The sequence below is a fragment of the Xenopus tropicalis genome, chromosome 7 (assembly GCF_000004195.4).
Source record: "Xenopus tropicalis strain Nigerian chromosome 7, UCB_Xtro_10.0, whole genome shotgun sequence".
Taxonomy (NCBI): domain Eukaryota; kingdom Metazoa; phylum Chordata; class Amphibia; order Anura; family Pipidae; genus Xenopus; species Xenopus tropicalis.
Window position 1 is genome coordinate 94829774 of NC_030683.2, and position 18623 is coordinate 94848396.

The 18623-nt window shown below is 40.4% G+C and overlaps 1 protein-coding gene across 2 annotated transcripts; it reads left to right on the plus strand.

Annotated features, from left to right (window-relative positions):
- The first annotated feature begins 154 nt into the window (after window positions 1-154).
- On the plus strand, window positions 155-18557 carry utp3 (UTP3, small subunit processome component). 2 transcript variants are annotated; one of them, XM_012971526.1, is made up of 16 exons: window positions 155-291; window positions 1268-1352; window positions 1628-1684; window positions 2765-2821; window positions 3481-3580; window positions 3989-4066; window positions 11008-11132; window positions 12189-12335; window positions 12530-12601; window positions 13838-13878; window positions 14077-14173; window positions 15993-16133; window positions 16882-17006; window positions 17435-17492; window positions 18061-18168; window positions 18409-18557. In XM_012971526.1, exons 1-16 carry the CDS (start codon window positions 170-172, stop codon window positions 18496-18498), a joined length of 1503 nt encoding a protein of 500 aa, XP_012826980.1. In that variant the 5' UTR covers window positions 155-169; the 3' UTR covers window positions 18499-18557.
- Window positions 18558-18623: the final 66 nt, after the last annotated feature.

Below are 18623 nucleotides of genomic sequence, written 5' to 3' on the forward strand. Positions count from 1 at the left end.
AATATCTCGCGAAAGTTCTGGTAAAGTTCATATAATAATAATTACCATTGCCAATTATTATATTACAATAATAATACCGCTGCAACCTTACGTGCTGCGTATCTACCCTATGACCCTATTACGGTGTTAGAAATGTTTTTAACGAGACGGTATTTTTGCCAAGTAAAACATGCTCCGGAACGTAGTGGTTCATTTGGTTTCAGAGGTCGGTATTTGGAGAGGGACAGGAAGTGGCTGGTGTTCCAAGCGTGCGGAGGGTTGGTGTACAGACAGCATGGGGAAGACTCGCAGGTATGGAGATCTGAGAAGGCTGGCATTTGCATGATTGCCTGAAAGATGGAATAATTACAGCGAAATCCAGCATAGTTCCGCCGGATGTTCTAGCATGCTGTATGGGTCGCACTCTGGGAACGGGAGGGCATGGATTTCTGTCCAACACCCCCCCTCCTATTCCCAGCGTGCGGGGAACCGATGTATATACTGAGAATAGCAAAGAGTTGTTTCCCATTTTGATTATCCCTTCTGTCCAACCGTAAAACCATTCTTGGAAATGCTGATGAGAGTATGTAGGTGTTAATGAGGAGGCGTCATTACATTATTTTGTGTTCTGAAGTGTGTTAAAGTATCTGTAAATATATATATATATATATATATATATATATACCATTCAGCAAGTACCCATGTACTGTACCCCCAAAATCTTTCAGCTTTGGAAAGCAGTGTTTAGTGCAGCTTATTAAGTGTCATAAGACATTCTGAACAATTTTTGATTGTTTTGTTCCATAAGGGCAAATTCTTTCTCACAGTTCATTAAGAACAACACTGTACAAATTGCTGCTTTATGCAAAGTCTTTGGGTTGGCCCAAGTGGCCCTTTCAAAACTGAAACCAGCCACACTGGTCAGAATGCAGTGGGTAGGAAGGTGGGCCTGTTGCATTCAGCCAAATCCTGCTAACAAACGCTTAGATTTGGCTGCATCAGTGCATGTTGTAGATGATATGATGCGTCGGGTATTTGGGGTCCTGTATTGAAGTTGCAGAGCATTGGATTGAGCTGGGACTGTACTGTATCTTTTAGGTACTAATACAAGTAGCCTCTGTGGCTGTCACAGTACATATGAAGGAGCAGACTTTACTCGTGCTTCTTAACCTTGCGTCCCCAGATGCTAAGGGACTTTGTTGACCAACATATGGGGAAACAAGGTTAACAAAGAGGGATTTGTTTATTTATTGATTAATAACTTACTGGAAGCAAATTATTATTGCAGGAGTCAAAGGTTCCAGAAACCAAAAGTAGGGGAGGATGTATATGATGAGTCCTTGGCAAAAGCGGACATCCCTTCCACTAAAGAGGTACAATGTCAAATGTATAAGAACAAATGTGTACACACCCATGTATGTGAACTATGATTACTGAAAAGTGACTTATGATTAATAAAAATAATAACACCACCGCTCATTAATGAAATCTGGATCATTAGAAAATCTCATAATCGTTTATTTGCCAGACTTTATGTACATATCATAAATGTCTCTAAATATGTTTGCTGTAATTCCAGTATTATTTGTGATTTTAGAGGATGGAAGGATAAATGGGCTGAAATAGGATGTTATTTCTCTTCTAACAGATATCTTCGGAATATTTCAATGATGAAATTGATAACTATCATGAAGAAAAATTCAAGGTATGTAACTTACTTGCTTTTCATGTGAGTGTATGTATGTAAGTATGTTGTGTAGTACATTTGTGTGTTATTGCCGTTTCATTTTGCAAATATGCAGATATTTCATGTAGTACATGGCTGCGCAGCTGGAGGGCTGTGGGACAGATGTGGCCCACCAGAGGATTTTTATAGCCCCCAGTCTGCTTAATGGCTCCATAGACTTTACTAGATGACATCATTTTAATTTAATCCGGCCCTTGACCATGCTATATAAGAAATAATTGTCCCATTACATTTAATAAGTTGGACAGCACTCAGTAGAATGTTCTTCCATTAAATATAAAGTGATATGCACAGTTTTTCCATTGTCTACTATAACTTCCCAGTCACAACCATTATACCTAATTCTTCCCAAAGTCTTCTCAATAAACACCAGATTAATTCTATAAATCCTGTGAGTGCGGATCTCTTTGCTGCCAGAATGATATCAATGTGTCAGTGTGGTCCTCACGTGATGGAATTTGCCAGATATCAGTGGGGATTGCCATCACAGGCCAATAACCTGCCAACTCAGTCAGGAGGGGCAGAGTTTGTAAGAATATATTTTGTGGTTATTAGATGGGAAGAAATTACACTTTTAATAATCTAGGCTTCTACCCTCCTCAGATGTGCAATCAGGTCCTCCACCATGAAATTCATTGCTGTGCACAACCACCAATACCTTTAATGTTATATACAAATAACAGCTCTTCCTTCTTGTTTCACTATAAGTTTCACTGCCTACTACGCTGACATATTCCTCGCTATTTCCTATTACACACATCTCCCAGCACCTTCACTCTAATGCTCAGCTTCCAGCAACAGTACCCTCCTTTCATTTACAGCATCATAGCTCTTGTGTATTATATACAGCAATTGTGTTGGATGTGTGTAATATGTATAGATGTATACATTTTCATCCTATGATATCTTCGGTTTTCATAATTTGGAACCATTTGTTATTTGCTGTCTTTTTATTTGAAATACTGTAAAATTAATTGGATTCTGAGACAAAACAGCTACCCAGAATCTGGGCATTATCGATTTTGTTATGTGTTGCAGAGCTTAGTGAAAAGAGGAGTGGAGTTTGACAGCGATGAAGAACAAATGGACAGTGAGGTATGTACATGGAGATTATAAATGGGTCAAGTGCACTGTACCAGTAAATGTAACCGAGCTGGACCCAATACATTACATTTTCAGCCCAAAACATTTAAGGTGAAGACAAATGGAGCTGCTTAGTAGCAGCTACTTGACACGGCTACTAAAAGCCAGAAAATACCCCAACGTTACTAAGAAATGCCACTGCTGAAACGCATTTAGAGACAGTTATCAGTAAATTATCAGCATTGTCTATTTTTTTGTAGCTGTGACAAGTAGCTGCTACTAGTAGCTCTGGGTGTGTTCAGAGTTAGGCCTATGTCAGTGCCAGTTTGACCACCACTGTGCTCAGGATAAAGCAGTAGTGTTTATAATAATCCCCCGCCCCCCAACTTGCCATAGAGATACATGTGAAATGCTCTGCCTATGGCTAATAATGACATTTGGACCACCTCTCAGAAATGTCAGCGCTAGCTTTCTGTGCGGTGATCCACTAGTGTGAATCACACTTGTTTGGCAAGCGATGACCGGCAAAAGGAGTTTTTTTTGTGGTTTTTTTTTTTTTTTTTTTAAATGCCCATATAGGAATGGCATATCAAGGCTAATTATTTAGAAATTTGTCATCTTTAAATGTTTAGCTGCAATAAAACAGTTATCACAGGATTTTATGTATTTAGGATGAGGTTATGCCTCTTGACATCCATGAAGAAGATGAGGATGATGACGATGGTGACCAGAGTTCGATGGAAAGTGACCTAGAAGAGCGTCGTAATGATGGTTGGACTTTATATTCCAGATTATTTGTACTCTGTATATTTGAATTATGGTCTTTTTTAAACATGCCCACAAACAAGATGGCTAGATTTTAAAACATTTATTTCATGAAATATCAGTATGAAAAAGCAGCACTTTATCCATACATCTATCTCTAAAACAAAACTGCGCTTAATTAGTGCAAAAAAATATTCATATTTACTACTAGTTGGCATGCTTCTTCCAGGAGTATTTAATATGGTTTGAAACAGTGATTGCTCTGGAGTGGAGGGTTATCCCCAGGTTTTCCTGGAGGGATGCCACTTGTAAAATGATTGGTTTCTCCATATTAATTGGCTGTTGCAGTGTAAGTCTTAGTACAATAATAACCTGTTGATAGTCAATGAACACCATTTGCTGTGTTATTTTTAGGTCTTCCGGATGAAATGGCATGGGGACAAAGGAAGAAGATATATTATGACACAGACTACGCAGAATACAGCACAAAAAGTATGTAAAGTTTTATCTTGACTAACTGGTATTCCCCTTTTGCCTGCACAAAGCACTACTCTAAAAAATTACATTTTTTTGAAAGGTGTATTTTATTGATTTTCATACAAACAAAAACATAAAATAACACATTTAACATTACAATAAAAAATTATGCTGGTCTTTCTTATTCAGGTCTATCTTTAAGGTTTGTTACAGACATTAGAGTAGGTACAACATTACAAAGTATGAGCGTGAGTCTGGCAGCAGTTACGGGATATTGAATCCATCATTCTACTGAGCTGAGGTGATCAAGATGTGGTAGAGGGAAGTGGGGAGACACCGGGGGTTTTACAGTGTACATGGGAGTGATATCCTCTAATTTCCCTCTAGGTCGCACCAAGGGCCCCAAACTCTATCAAATTTGTCGGGTGCGCCCCTGTTCTCATATGTGAGCTTATAGAGAGGAGCAACGGTATTCACTAGATTTTTCCAGGCTGTAACAGTAGGGAGGGTAGAGCCCATCCAGTGCATTGCAACAGTTTTTTTTGCATAGAACAGTAGTATTCTGTAACGTATCCGGGAGTTGTTTTGAGCAATTATACTGTCTAGGACTCCTAGCAAGCAGGTTTCAGGAGCAGTCACTGTAGGGAAGGCTAAGTTATCTGATAGATATTTAATTACTGCTGACCAGAATTTGGCGATGTGGGGGCATGACCAGATCATGTGAAAAAAGTTAGCTGGGTTTGCTGCACATCTTGGGCAGTTGGCAGTTGGGGTGCGGCCCATCTGGTGTAACCTTAGTGGTGTAATATATAGGTGGTGAAAGGTTTTGTACTGTATTAACCTATCTCTGGTAGATATAAGATAGTTGTACATTGTGTCTGTTGCCTCTTCCCAATCGTCTTGGGTGAGTGCTGGTATTTGCGAAGTCCACCATATTTGTGTGGTGTGAAAGGGTTTGGGGCCTGTTGAGAGTAGGTTCTGGTATAGAGTTGAGGTAATCTTTACTGGGCTAGTTTGTAGAGTAGCCTCCACTGCTAAGGAGGTGAGTTGGGGGGTGAGAGTGGCAAATTGGTCCCTGAACACTGATCGTAACTGCAAATATTTATAAAAGGGGAGAGTAGGTTGTTGAGCTTTCTCTCGGATTTGTGCATGTGTTGGGAAGGTTGAGTGTTCTGTGAGGTCTCCCAGATATTTAATGTTGTGGCGAGGCCAATATATGAAGTCGGGTAGCGACCTAAATTGTGGTAAGTATTGATTGCCCCAGAGTGGAAGTCTAGACGTAAGTAGGGGTGGCGGGTGTTTGAGCAGTGTAAGTGCTATGGTCCAGGCTTTATGCGGGATAGTTAGAGTTGTTGGTAGTGGGGCTGTATCCTTAAGATGTCGGTATGGAAAGTTGCTCAATCCTTCCAGGGAGCCAAGTATTGTTGCCTGAAGCTGCAGATTTGGGTTGTATGGGTCATGAATGAAGCACCAGTGTAGGTAGTGTATTTGTGAGGCTAAGAAGTAATGATAGAAGTGCGGGAGGGCAAGGCCTCCTTCAGCTAGAGGAGCGCATCGTTTTGTCCAGGCCATTCTGGGGGGTCGGTTATTCCAAATAAATGGTAGGATAATTTGGTTAAGTTTCTTAAAAAAGGTTTTAGGAATAAAAATTGGGGAATTGTGTAGTATGTATAGAAACTTGGGAAGATATATCATTTTTATTATATTTATGCGGCCCCAGAGTGAAAGTGGTAATTTGGACCATTGGGTCAGTCGGGTTTTGAGATCTGATAGTAAGGGGTCTAGGTTAAGTGATATGTAGTTAGTAGGATCTACAGTTATCCAGACTCCTAGATATTTAAATTGGTTGGCCCACTTTAAGGGTATATTGGGTATTACTGGCTGTGGTTGGAGAGGGTCTATGGGGCAAAGGATTGACTTATCCCAGTTGATCCGCAGACCGGAGAAGTGTCCAAATTTGTCCACTTGCTGCAGCAGAGAGGTCAGCGAATCCCTGGGATCTGCCAGGTATATTAATAAGTCATCTGCGTATAGTGATAATTTTTCTGTAATGGTACCATATGTAAGGCCTTTAATGCCCGGGGAGTTCCTGATCAGTATGGCTAGAGGTTCTATTGCTAGGGCAAATAATATTGGTGAGAGCGGACAGCCTTGACGGGTCCCTCTTTCCAGGGAAAATGAGGGAGATGTGATCCCATTTACTCTGACTCTTGCTGTGGGGTGTTGGTATAGTAGCTTGATCCACTTTAAAAATGTTTGGCCAAAGCCGAAGCCAGACAAGACCTCCCATAGGTATCCCCATTCAATTGAATCAAAGGCTTTGGCAGAGTCTAGGGAGGCAACAACTCTGGTGCCAATCTCTAAATGAGGGATTTGTAGATTGGTGAAGAGTCTTCTTAGGTTAATGTCAGTGGACCTCCCGGGCATAAAACCTGATTGGTCAGGATGCACCAGATCAGGAACCACCTTTTGGAGCCTCGCCGCCAGGATTTTGGCCAAGATTTTGGCATCTGTATTAATTAGAGAAATGGGGTGATATGAGGAGCAGAGGGATGGATCTTTGCCCGGCTTCGGAATGACCACTATTAGGGCCTCAGCAAAGGATGCAGGTAGTGCTTGATTGTCATAGGCATATCGTAAAGTTTCTAATAATTTGGTGGGAATGTATTCAGCTAGTGCCTTATACCAGTTGGTAGGTAACCCATCCGGACCTGGCGTTTTATTAGAGGGGAGGATGGCAATTGCGTCAGCAACCTCTTGCTTTGTGATTGGGGCATCTAAGTATGCCCTATCTGCTGGGGCTATTTTTGGAATGGGTATGCTTGTTAGGTATTGTGTTAGTTGCATCTTAGAGTAGGTAGTTGTAGTTGTGTATAAGTTTTTGTAGTAGGTGGCAAACTGTTGTGCAATGGTCTTGGGTTCTGTAGTGAGTGTGCCGTCTTCTTGACGAATGTGAGGTATCGCTGTGGAGTTGCTTTGGGGTTTGGAGAGGTAGGCTAGCAGTTTACTATTCTTGTCCCCCTGCTCAAAAATACGCTGATCTTGGTACAGTACTGCTTTTCTTGTTAGTGAAATAGTAGCCCGACTAAGGGAGTTCCTTGCAGATAGAAGCTGTTCATATGTGTGTTCTGTGGGGTTTTGGGCGTGTGTAGTTTCTGCTGCTATAAAGCTTTTTTCTGCCTCATTTAACTGTTCTTTTTTCTCATTTCTCGCTTGGGATATTACAGCTGTTAGTTCGCCCCTCATGACTGCCTTAGAGGCGTCCCAAAGCATTAATGGTGAAGCAGAATTATTGTTTAGTTCCCAATATTCTGTGTATGTTTTTTGATTTTGAATTGCAACTATATCATTTTTAAGCCACAGAGGACTCAGTCGCCATAACCTGTCTACCGGAGATGGGTTCCAGCGGAGGGAAAGGCTAAGTGGGGAGTGGTCTGACAGGGCTTGAGGTAGATATTGTATTGTGTCGACCATGGGCAATAAGTCTGCTGAGGCAAAGGCCAAATCAATTCTAGAGAGGGATTTGTGGGTAAGTGAGTGGCAGGAGAAAACTCTCGTTGTAGGGTTTTTCCATCTCCAGACCTCTGTAAGGTGGAGGGCGTCTGCCCATCCCGCAAGTCTGGTGGATGTATTGGGTTCTGTTTTGGATCTATCTAAGGAGGGATTCATGCAGTTATTAAAGTCACCCATGATAAGAAATGGACTTATTGGGAACTCTGCCAGTTTGGAAATAATCTGATCTAAAACGGACATTGCAAACGGCGGCGGCACATATATATTAATAATTGTTATGGGTTTATGGGCTAGGAGACCATGAAGAATCATGAATCTACCATAGTAATCTGTATGTAGTTTGATTAGTTCAAATGGCACCCCTTTGCGTATTAGTACTGAGACTCCTCTGGAATAGGAGGAATATGTAGAGTGATAGTGCCATCCCACCCAGGGTTTTTTGAGTGCTAGAATTTTTTGGCCCGTAAGGTGGGTCTCCTGGAGTAGGAGAATGGAGGGAGGGTATCTCTTTAAGTAAGTAAACATAAGGCTCCTTTTAAATTTTGAATTAAGCCCTCTTATATTCCAAGAGGTCACTGAAATTTTAGCCATATTGTGTTGTCTTTAGATTGGTGCCGCTGTGAGCGATGTCCGCCATTAGCTCGCATTTGTGAGGGAGCATCTTATAGAGTTGTAAGACCTGAATAGTGGTAATATAGACAAACAAAAAACATATCATCCCCAACCAAATTTCCCTAGCCCACCCTACCCACCTTCCCAACCTAGGCGGGTCTAATACCCAAAACTGTAATATGCTTATAGAAGCTTTAGTGAGCGTGTCCGCACTCATCTGAACATTATAGCAAAAACTTTAGAAAAAACAGGAATAACTAATATGTCTTCAAAAGGGGAGAGAAGAAAAAAATAAAAAAGGGGGGGGGGGGAATGAAGGGATAGCGAAAAGCTACCGCAGCATCAGAGCTCTGTAGTAAATCCAGACCAAAAGTATCGGCAGGAGTGTTTAAGGGATAAGGGCCACTGTGTAGACTGTATGGTATTGTTTAGGTATTGGTCGTTGTTAGATGGGGGTCTCCCCTCCCAAGACAGTCACCCAAAGAAAAAAGTTTTCTGGGATTCCTGGGTCTTTGAGTTGTGCTTTTAAGGGATCTTTGAAGCTGCAATCCCAGTAGTCTAGGGCGTTTAGAAACTCACAGGATGGGGGAGACTGTCAGGGGCGAGTACCCTCGGGTATCATCTGAAGTAGTCTGTCATCCGGAGCGTTTGTGGATGTTCAAGAGTAGTTGATTGCCTGCTCTTCAATCACGTGGTGGTGAACGCCTTGGGTTCCTATGGGTTAACCAGGCGTCAGCTTCCGCTGGGGAGTTGAAGAACTGCACTCGATCTCCATCTAGTACTCGGAGCCTTGCAGGGTATATCATTCCATAGGGAATGTGTGCTTCACGAAGGCGCCTTTTAATTGCTGTGAACGTAGCTCTTTGTTTCTGTATTGTTGGCGAAAAGTCTGGATACAGTGAGACTGTTGTTCCATTAAAGGTGATGGGACCCTTGAGCCTTGCAGCCTTTAGAGCAGCATCTCGGTCCCTATAGTTCAGCATACGTAGCAGGAATGGTCTTGGAGGGGCTCCAGGAGGATGTGGCTTGGTAGGGACCCTATGGGCTCTTTCAACTACAAACATGGTGGAGAAGATGTCGTTTCCTAGGGTTTGCTTGAGCCAGTTTTCAATGAAAGTTTCCGGCTTTTGGCCTTCCACTTTCTCAGGTAGGCCCACAATGCGCACATTATTCCTACGGAGTCTGTTTTCAAGATCCTCCGTTTTGTCTAGTGCTTGTTGAAGTTGTTGTTTAATGGTCGTGATGTTATTTGGAAGAGGGGAAACTGTGTCTTCTAATGAGGAGACTCTAGTTTCTACCTCCGTGGTACGTTCTCTGACATTCTGTAGATCATGGCGCAGGAGAGAGATGTCCACTTTAATCTCTTCCAATTGTGATGTTGTAGCGGTACGACTTTCAATTATTGCTGAGAGGAGTTCACTTGGTGATGGTTCTGGTGCCTCTGCTACCATTCCTGGTGATGGTGGAAGTGAGTTATTGGGTGAGATAGATTGGGAGCTCTGTGGTTCTGTACGAGCAAAGCGCTCCAATCGTGTGGCAGTTTCTGCCTTTTGTTTTTGAGAGTGTTTCCCCATTGTAGTGATAGGTATTATAGACAGTGGTCCGTTGTATATATTGGTAGTGCTGATGAATCTGTTTGGCAGAAATAATAAAGTAGGGTCGCTCTGTGCGCGGTGCTTTTATATCTTAAGGGTCAGTTCACCATCTCAGGGCTGGATCCCTTTTTAGTAGTTATTAGTTTCCAGTTGTCAGACTTAAGCCTAAGTAGTTTGGCTTCTATGAGGGTAAATTTGTTCTGCTGTTTGGCTTTGTTTTGTGCTCTATAGTAGTTCGTGTCAGACTGTCTGGCTGTCTGAGCCTTTGGTTGGGGCTTATCGTGGAGCTTGTTGTTGCCCTGGGTTAGGGTTAGTGAAGGGGCGCCCCCGGGGTTTACTCACCCTCCTCTTAATTTGCCGCTCCTGGAGGTTTTGGGCTGGTCCAAGGCGTAAGGACCCGCGTTCCGCGCCGCTGTGCCACTGTCGCGGGTAGGCCCTCAAAATTTAGTCCGCGGCTTCCGTGGCGCGGCTAGGCCGCCGACGGATTTTTGCTGCTGCGGCTTGCGGAGGCTTTCGAACGCGGCGGGTAGGTGAGGGAAGGCTGGGGGACCTTTTGGCTGTGGCGGGGGAAGTATTGTGCAGGGGTATCCCCTGTTTGTAATCGCTGGCACGGTCAGACCCCAGGAGCGCCAAAAAACGCGCCCTACTCCATTCGTGGCTGGACACGCCCTCCTAAAAAATTACATTTAAATATTTGAAAGGGAACTTACCCATTTAGTAACAGAACCATATAGTGGAGAATGTAGCAACCAAGGCAAAAAGTGTTGCAACCCCTACTCCACTGTCAAGCTGCAGTCACTATTTGTGGGTAGTGGTTTTATGGATAAGTATAGAATATAAAGGAACAGTAACACCAAAAATTAAAAGTATGGAAAGTGAAAGTAATTAAAATATAATATATATACACAGGTATGGGACCTGTTATCCAGAATGCTCAGGGCCTGGGGTTTTCCGGATAAGGGATCTTTCCGTAATTTGGATCTCCATAACTTAAGCCTGCTAAAAATAATTAAATATTAAATAAAACTAATAGGCTTGTTTTGCCTCCAATAAGGATTAATTATATTTTAGTTAGGATCAAGTACAAGGCACTGTTTTATTATTACAGAGAAAAAGGAAATCATTTTTAAAAATTTGACTTATTTGCTTATAATGGAGTCTATGGCAGATGGTCTTTCCGTAATTCTGAGCTTTCTGGATAACGGGTTTCCTAAGCATCTCCAATAACCTTTGCAGAAGTAAAGAAAAGTAAAGAAGAAATTGATGCTGAGGCAGAAGAAGAAGAGGAGGAAGCCCAAAATATCCAAAGGCGATTGGCAATAACCCTTAATGAAGAAGACTATGGCTTGGATTTTATTCAGGTACCTACCTATGTTTCTCTCATATAACTTTGGGGCACATAGGGACTGCAGGTAATCACCATATTTACTGGTAGTAAAGGATAATTGTTAATGTGCAGCCTGCAAAAACCCTACATGTACTGCTAACATAATGTTAAGTGAGTTTGGCACAACATTAAGTTTATCTGTTTAGTAATATTCTTATGTTCTGTGTATTGTGAAATTGGTAATTTTTAAAGAGCAATGCCCATACATTTTACTATGATATGTCCTGTATTTATGCAGGACAAGAGGGTAATGCTTTCTGCAATGCAATGCACCTTTAGCGCAATGCTACAAGTGTCACTGCAAGCTGTTCTTTTTGAACTACCTTAAATCCCAGATCTGCACGAGGGCTGCAAAGCTAATGTATCTTATTTTGCATGTGGCTTACCCAGAACCTCGATAAAGTGTTTTGTGTGCTATAAAGGCATAGTTTTTGTAATCTTAAGCAACTTTATTTATTTTGAAGAGTTTCCAGTTATTTTAATTGTTTATCAGCCAGTAATTGGTTTAAATGCCAGGACAGGGAGTAATCTGAGAATAGAACTGAACTCTAAGATAAGACCAAATTTAAATAATATCCTAATGAATAATCAGGTTTGCAGCAGTAGCAGATGGTGAAATAAAACTAAAAGTACATTGCAGGGCTAATTTTGTGATTTAAGATAATTTGAAAGGTGCCCCCATTCTGCAAGTGTAATCCCAGCATATGTGCCTGGTCAGCTTCAGTTTTTAGCAAAGTGAAATGTGTATATATGACAAACCATATCCCTTTTAAGATTAATTTACACATGGGGTATTTACTAGTTCTGAGAAAAATACAACCGAGAACTGCCTATTAAAAAAATCCAAGAGTTGCTTATGTTTCATGTGACCAGTAATCTTAAAATGTTTTTAGTCCTTGGAGGACTATTATCGCATGAAAATGCAGTAAACAGAGTCATCGGAATTTGTAAAATACCCAATGTTTCATAAGGTAAAGAAGTTATTATAGATGCTTTAATATGGTGTTTTTATCTAAAACTTTATTATTAGGAATTCGGAGAAAAGCAAAGTGAAGAGAAGCAATCAGAACAAAAAATTGTCAAAGACTTAAACAAAATGTCTGAAAAAGAGAAGAGAAAGCTGCTCAAGAAGGAATCCCCTGAGTTGCTGGAACTCATGCAAGATTTAAAACTTAAGGCAATGCAGACATGTTATCCTTTTTTATGTTATTACCTGTTCTTATGCCTTGTATCATAGAATCTGCTATCAGGATATGACATGCCAGCAGCATATATATGTATTCTACATGTACATTGTGAATTGACTGGCAATAAAATGGTTAAACAGGATAGATACTAAGACAAACTTTTTTTTTCTTTTTTTTTTATTAGTTGGCAGAAGTAAAAAATGAACTGGAGCCACTACTTAAACTGGTGAAAAATGGAACCATTCCTAAAGGAAAGGTAACAAATAAACATGATGCTGTGCAAAAATATTACTGTTTACCCGTCTAAGAACTCTGGGCCTGCTTGCAGAAATGCAGACATTATGCCTTTCTACTGTTCGGACCTCAGAGCACCTCTGGTATTTTCAGGCTGTGTAGTTTGCGGCCACCAGTAGATCGGAATCAGTGTGAATAGTGTGAATAATCATGTGTGAATAGCAGGGAGAAGAAGTGCGCAATAATTAAGACTTTTTTCTGTGGCATAAATATAAAGAAAGCAGGCTGCTTCCTCTGCAGTGAATCCCCAGCCAGTAGCTTGTGAGCAACATGTTGCTCACCAACCCCCATGGATGTTGCTCTCAGTGCCCCTAAACCAGGTAGTTTTATTTTTTTTTTGAATCCTTGACTTGGTGGCAAGTTTTGGTAGAATAAAAACAAGATTTACTACCAAATAAAGCCTCCTGTAAGCTGATAGTGTGTATAGAGGCTACCTAATAGCCATTCTTAGCTCTTATTTGGCACCTCCATGAACTTTTATGATGTTTGTATTTCTCTCCAAGTCTTTTTACATTTCACTGTGGCTCACAAGTAAGAAAGGTTGGGAACCCCTAAGCTATAGACACTGTAGTCAGTCTCTTCTGGCTTCAGGTACAAACATAATACTACAAATTTCACAGAAAATGTTGTATCTGTATGTCCTGGTCCTTAATGGAACAGCAGCAAGATATAGTGATGCCTTTACTTGTTGGGCATAAGTCCATAGTTTAGATGGTACTGGAGCACTTCCATGTCAGTTGTATGTTAACCCTTCCCCAGTTTTGTGCAAGAAGACCAAATTGTTAGAAATTGTTATATAACCTGGGGATCCCCAACCTTTTTTTTTTTTTTTTACACATAAGCCACACTCAGATGTAAAAAGTGTTGATGAGCCACACAAGCATGAAATCTTTGGGGATGCCAAATAAGGGCTGTGATTGGCTATTCAGTAGCCCCATAATATGGACTGCTAGCCTGCAGGAGGCTCTGCTTGCAATAAAAGTGTGTCTTTGTGCATCCAAAACTTGCCTCCAAGCTAGAAATATAAAAATGGGCACCTATTTTGAAGCCACTGGGAGCATCATCAGAGGGTGGGAAGGAGTGGTGAGCAAGATGTTGCTCGCAAGTCACTGGATGGGGATCAATGTAATGACTTAATAAAGATTTGCGTTTTTGCCTCTTTTCCAAAAGGCATTAACTATTTCCATTTGTTTTCTAGGGAAGTACATATCTTCAGACAAAATACCAGCTATATTTAAAGTAAGGAAACCTTCATGTCAGACGTAGGTAACCTAAGGCACTGTGGGTGTTGTGAAATGTAATCCCCCACTAAGAGCATTATGGGAGGTGCCATCTAACAGTATCTAAAGTGCTGCAGGTTGCATTCCCCCTTGCACCCTTCTAAAAGTTTGTTTTGTCTTCATTGTGAATTTGGTTATATTGCTCTTTTATTTGTAGTTACTGCACAAACATCAGCTATTACTTAATCCTGAAAGCCAAGAGAATCTCCATCCATGGTCATCCCGTAATAGAAAGGCTTGTAACTTATAGAAATGTAAGTAAAAGATAAACCAATTTGATTTTCAACTTTTTATTTTTTTAGTAAGCTGTAAGACTAGAAAAAGGCATGGAAAATATAATAAAAAGATAAGTGATTTATATAGTAAATAATGTACCCCCTGTTTAAAATATAAGGATATTACAATTCCGAGGTGACTTCTAATATCCTCATATTTTACAGTAGGGGTAACTTTATTATAATACACCAGTTTCAGTGAGTCATGTGACAGAAACTACATCTCTAAGCACTGTTTATAACTTATGACATCGCTAAGCTCCATTTATAAGAATATTTATGGGATATTTATGGCTCTTGTCTATTATATAGAGACCTATTAGCCTCATGCTAGTGCTAAATTAAAGACTTAACTTGTGTACAAATTGTTTTCTCAGTTCTGAGTCCTCTCCTAATGTATGTATCAGTTGATTTTGGTGTTTTGCAATAGAAAGTAAAAACACTTTCTGTATAAGGAACATTAAACATGTTCTGATGTGTTTTTTTTTTTTTTTTTTGGCATGAGCCCATTTTTTCTATCATGCCTGTACCCAAGGCACAGCGATGGGGTGCCATACACAGATGAGAAGCAACATGGATAAATTCACCAGCATTCAGAGAGGTGCTGCGGGTATAGGCAATATAGGGAAGAAGGGCTCTGTCAACTCCCCAGAAGGTGAAACCGTCAAAATCTTGCACGCCTAGTTAGTAATTCATTTAGATGCATGCTGTATAGCTGCACAGAAATCAGTTCAGTTTGCAGCATGCTTCTAAATTAATTAACTAATTAATTAAAGGGGTGAGGCAGCAACACTATGAGAACTGCACAGCTAAGGCTGGTGCCACACGTAGCGTATTTTCGGCAAGTGGAAAAAAGCATGCCGAGAATTCGCCACTTCTGCTTGTGCCTGTACCGGGAAGCACTGAATCTGCCTAGGTGCAGGCATATGCAGGCAATATCTGCCAACAAACACAAGACTTTGTGCTGGATATTGGCTACATGTGCCTGCACCTGTGCGGATTCAGTGCTTGGGGTACAGGCACAAGCAGAAGAAGAGTTTTTACACTTGCCGACAATACATTATATGAGGCATCAGCCTAACACTGATAAGAATTCGTTTAAAGTGCACCTATCACCCCCATATTGTATTCTCCATCGGAGGTACGGGCTATTAGAGCCCACACTCCGGTTGGGGGAAACAATAATTTTTCTTTAAAAAAAAAAAGAAATAGCCCCAGCCAGTGCTAGTCTCCCTGTGCTGGGAGGGAGCTCCCCGTGAGGGCAGCCGTGTTGTTTGGCGCACATAGGCATAATGAGCAAATCTTCCCCCACTTGCTTATTATGCACTTGCACCAGACGTAGTAGTGGTGAATTCACCTACATGACACACATGCACATAATGAACGAGTTTTGGTACTCATTTTGCGCTTGTGTGTGTGTCACAAAATGGCTGCTCACTCCTGGTATGAGTAGGCTGGCGCTGGCATGGATTTTTTTTTTTTTTTTTTTTTTTTTTTTTTTTTTTGGTTGGCAGGGATGGTTTCCTCCACTGGAGGTGCAGGCTAATAGAGGCCATACTCGGGTTGGGGGAAACAATTGGGTGTGGGGTAATAGGTGCCCTTTAAGCAGAAAAGCAATGTAATATACCAAGAGGAGTTGTTAAGTGGTAACCACTCTGCACCAAGCTTAACCTAATGTCTTCATGCATGTTATCCAACTGATTTAACACAACTGTTACTATATTCATAATGCATTATACAGTAAATTGTGCTTTTCTTGTAGTGATTGATTAATATTCTTTGTGTTTTATGTTTGAAGCTAATAAACGATTTGAATATTGTGGATCAAAGATTGTCCTCAGAAATCAAGCAACTTCTTACCCAAGATTTCAACGAAACTGAAGTGGGACAAAAAAATTCCTCCAGCTTACCAAAGACTTCTAAGAAAGCTGCCACAAAGGTGAGGGCAGCTAAATTGCTTTGGCAGAAAATGATGCTAAAAGACTCAGTGGGCCTACATTATACACTTTTAATGTCAAATGTGTTTCACTTGAAGGATTTTAACGCTACTAGGCAAACACTGTATAGATTCTGTATGATTTTCTCTCTGAAGGGCTGCAAGGACCTTTTTACAGTTGGCTACTTTAGAGTTTAAAACCCTAGCAACCAGGCAGGCTGGTCCTTTATGGTGGGAAGAAGTTAATTATAAATATTACTTTTTTTTTTATATTTTTCTGCACATGTTAAATTGTTTCTTTGAAGCAGAAGTTCTTTTTTTAGCTGCTTTGTTTAGCCAACTTTTATGTGTTGTCTAAGGCGTATTCCACATGGTATGAATTTTGGGCACTTTGTCTGCCATGGTCTGGCACAGAGATAAAGAATCCAATCACCACTTGCCACCTCCCATTGATTTCCTAGCACTGAACTCATTTGATGTATCATGGGCTTGTCTCAGGCACTCTGATGCTGTGCTAAAAAAAAAAAAAAAAGCAGAGATCAAAACACCTGCAATCTGCCCTGACCTGGGCTGCCCTCAGATCTAGTTCTAACCTCAGTTCTGTCTGCACACAAATGTCATGTACAAGATATTATTATATTGTATATAATGTTTGATTTCTATATCCTGGGGTTGCTGTCCCTTTTTCTTCATTCTATTGCTTTGTTATAGCGATTTTGCTAAATGCTGGCATCTTATGTGTGTTTTACAGAGACCTTTGCCTGACATACAGTATGATGAAGATTCTGACCTTGATGAGGAAGTTGCTCTAAAATACTATAAGGAAATGGAACAGAAATTGCTAGAGAAGAGGAATCGCGGAGAAGAAAATCTTGTGTAAGCAACTTTTTTAGCTTTCATATATACAAGGTTGTGTGTGACATAAGGCAAGGTGAACATATCAAGATGGGCCATTCCTGCAGGTGGCAGTAAATAGGCGCTTGCAGGAAAAGTTCCATGGGCTTTTACAGAGCACATGTAATTTCCAGGATCTGTGAACTCTAATTAGATGCTATGTAAATTAAGAATGTTTATGCCAGGGCCCCAAACATAATGAAAAATAAGTTGATAAAGAAAAAAAAAGTAGCAATTAAATGGAACCTCTCACTCTCTTATTGTAACAGAAAAGGACAACTGTTTAATTATGAGTAAAAAATGAAATGGGATAAAATTTAAAGATCTGACAATTGAACAATGTCTTAGATGATGTATAGGTTACTGCAGACTTGGTGCCATTTCTTAAATACTTTACTCTGTCTTTTCAGTACTGACCTTCCATCTGAGGAACTGGATCCAAATGCAAAAAGAGCTATCACTTATCAGGTAACGCCTCAGATTGCTATGCGTGTGACTGTTGTGTATCTACAGTTGTACAACACTGAGGCTGACTGGGAAACAGTACTTTTCATACTTAGCCTTGTCTGCATTTTGCAGCCCATTAGTATGACCCGTAGTGACCCCTTTGTGATACAGACACTCAATAGGAAACTTGTTTACCAGAGGTTAATAAATACTTGGTATTGATTTCACATTGTTATTGCTAGGTAAAATCAAGCAAAGTATTAGGCTTCACTTGTTAGTTTACTATCCAGTGTTCTTTGGAGAAGGACTAGCTATTTTACAGTTCATAGCCTGTCCTGTGTGCACACATGGGGTGGAAAGAGATCGAAACAGTGTTTTCTTCACTGGTGTTTTTCAACTTGTGCCATTAGCCTTATGTAGAGACCTATGTGAAAGCAAAATAGCAAAAGTTGTTTGACATTAGATTTATGTAGATTTTTTTAAGTGGGGGTACTGAAGATAATGATAAAATCATCATGTATTTAATGCCTATATCTAATCCAATGGTATAGTTCTACTTTCATGTATTTTGGTAATTGTGTTGTTTCAGATTGCAAAGAATAAAGGACTTACACCTAAAAGAAAGAAGCTGGACCGAAATCCCAGAGTTAAACACAGGGAAAAATTCCGACGTGCTAAAATTCGCAGAAAGGGCCAGGTATATCTATTTATTTGCTGGAGAAACTGAATATAATCCTTTTTTATGGGGGGGGTGAAAAAAAAAACAGACATTGCATCCTATAGTACTCATAGGTTTGGGGTGTTTATGTTTAAGACTTGGCTTACCAAACCTGTGACTAGCAATTTGAAATTCAGCATGTGTTGCAAAAGTTTACTAGGTTTAGCTTCTTTAACTTCAAGCATTTGTTTAATGCTTACCCCTACCTTCATCTTTAAGGTCCGTGAGGTGCGTAAAGAAGAAGCCAGATATTCTGGGGAATTGTCTGGAATTCGAGCTGGTGTCAAGAAAAGCATCAAACTTAAGTAAAGAGTTTCAAAGACACGCTACTCGTATATGTATAATAAAGTTTTATTTTTAATCATGTACTTTGGTCTTGTTTTTTTTTTGTTTGTTTTAGGGGAACATTACCAAATTCTTTACATTATGCCAAA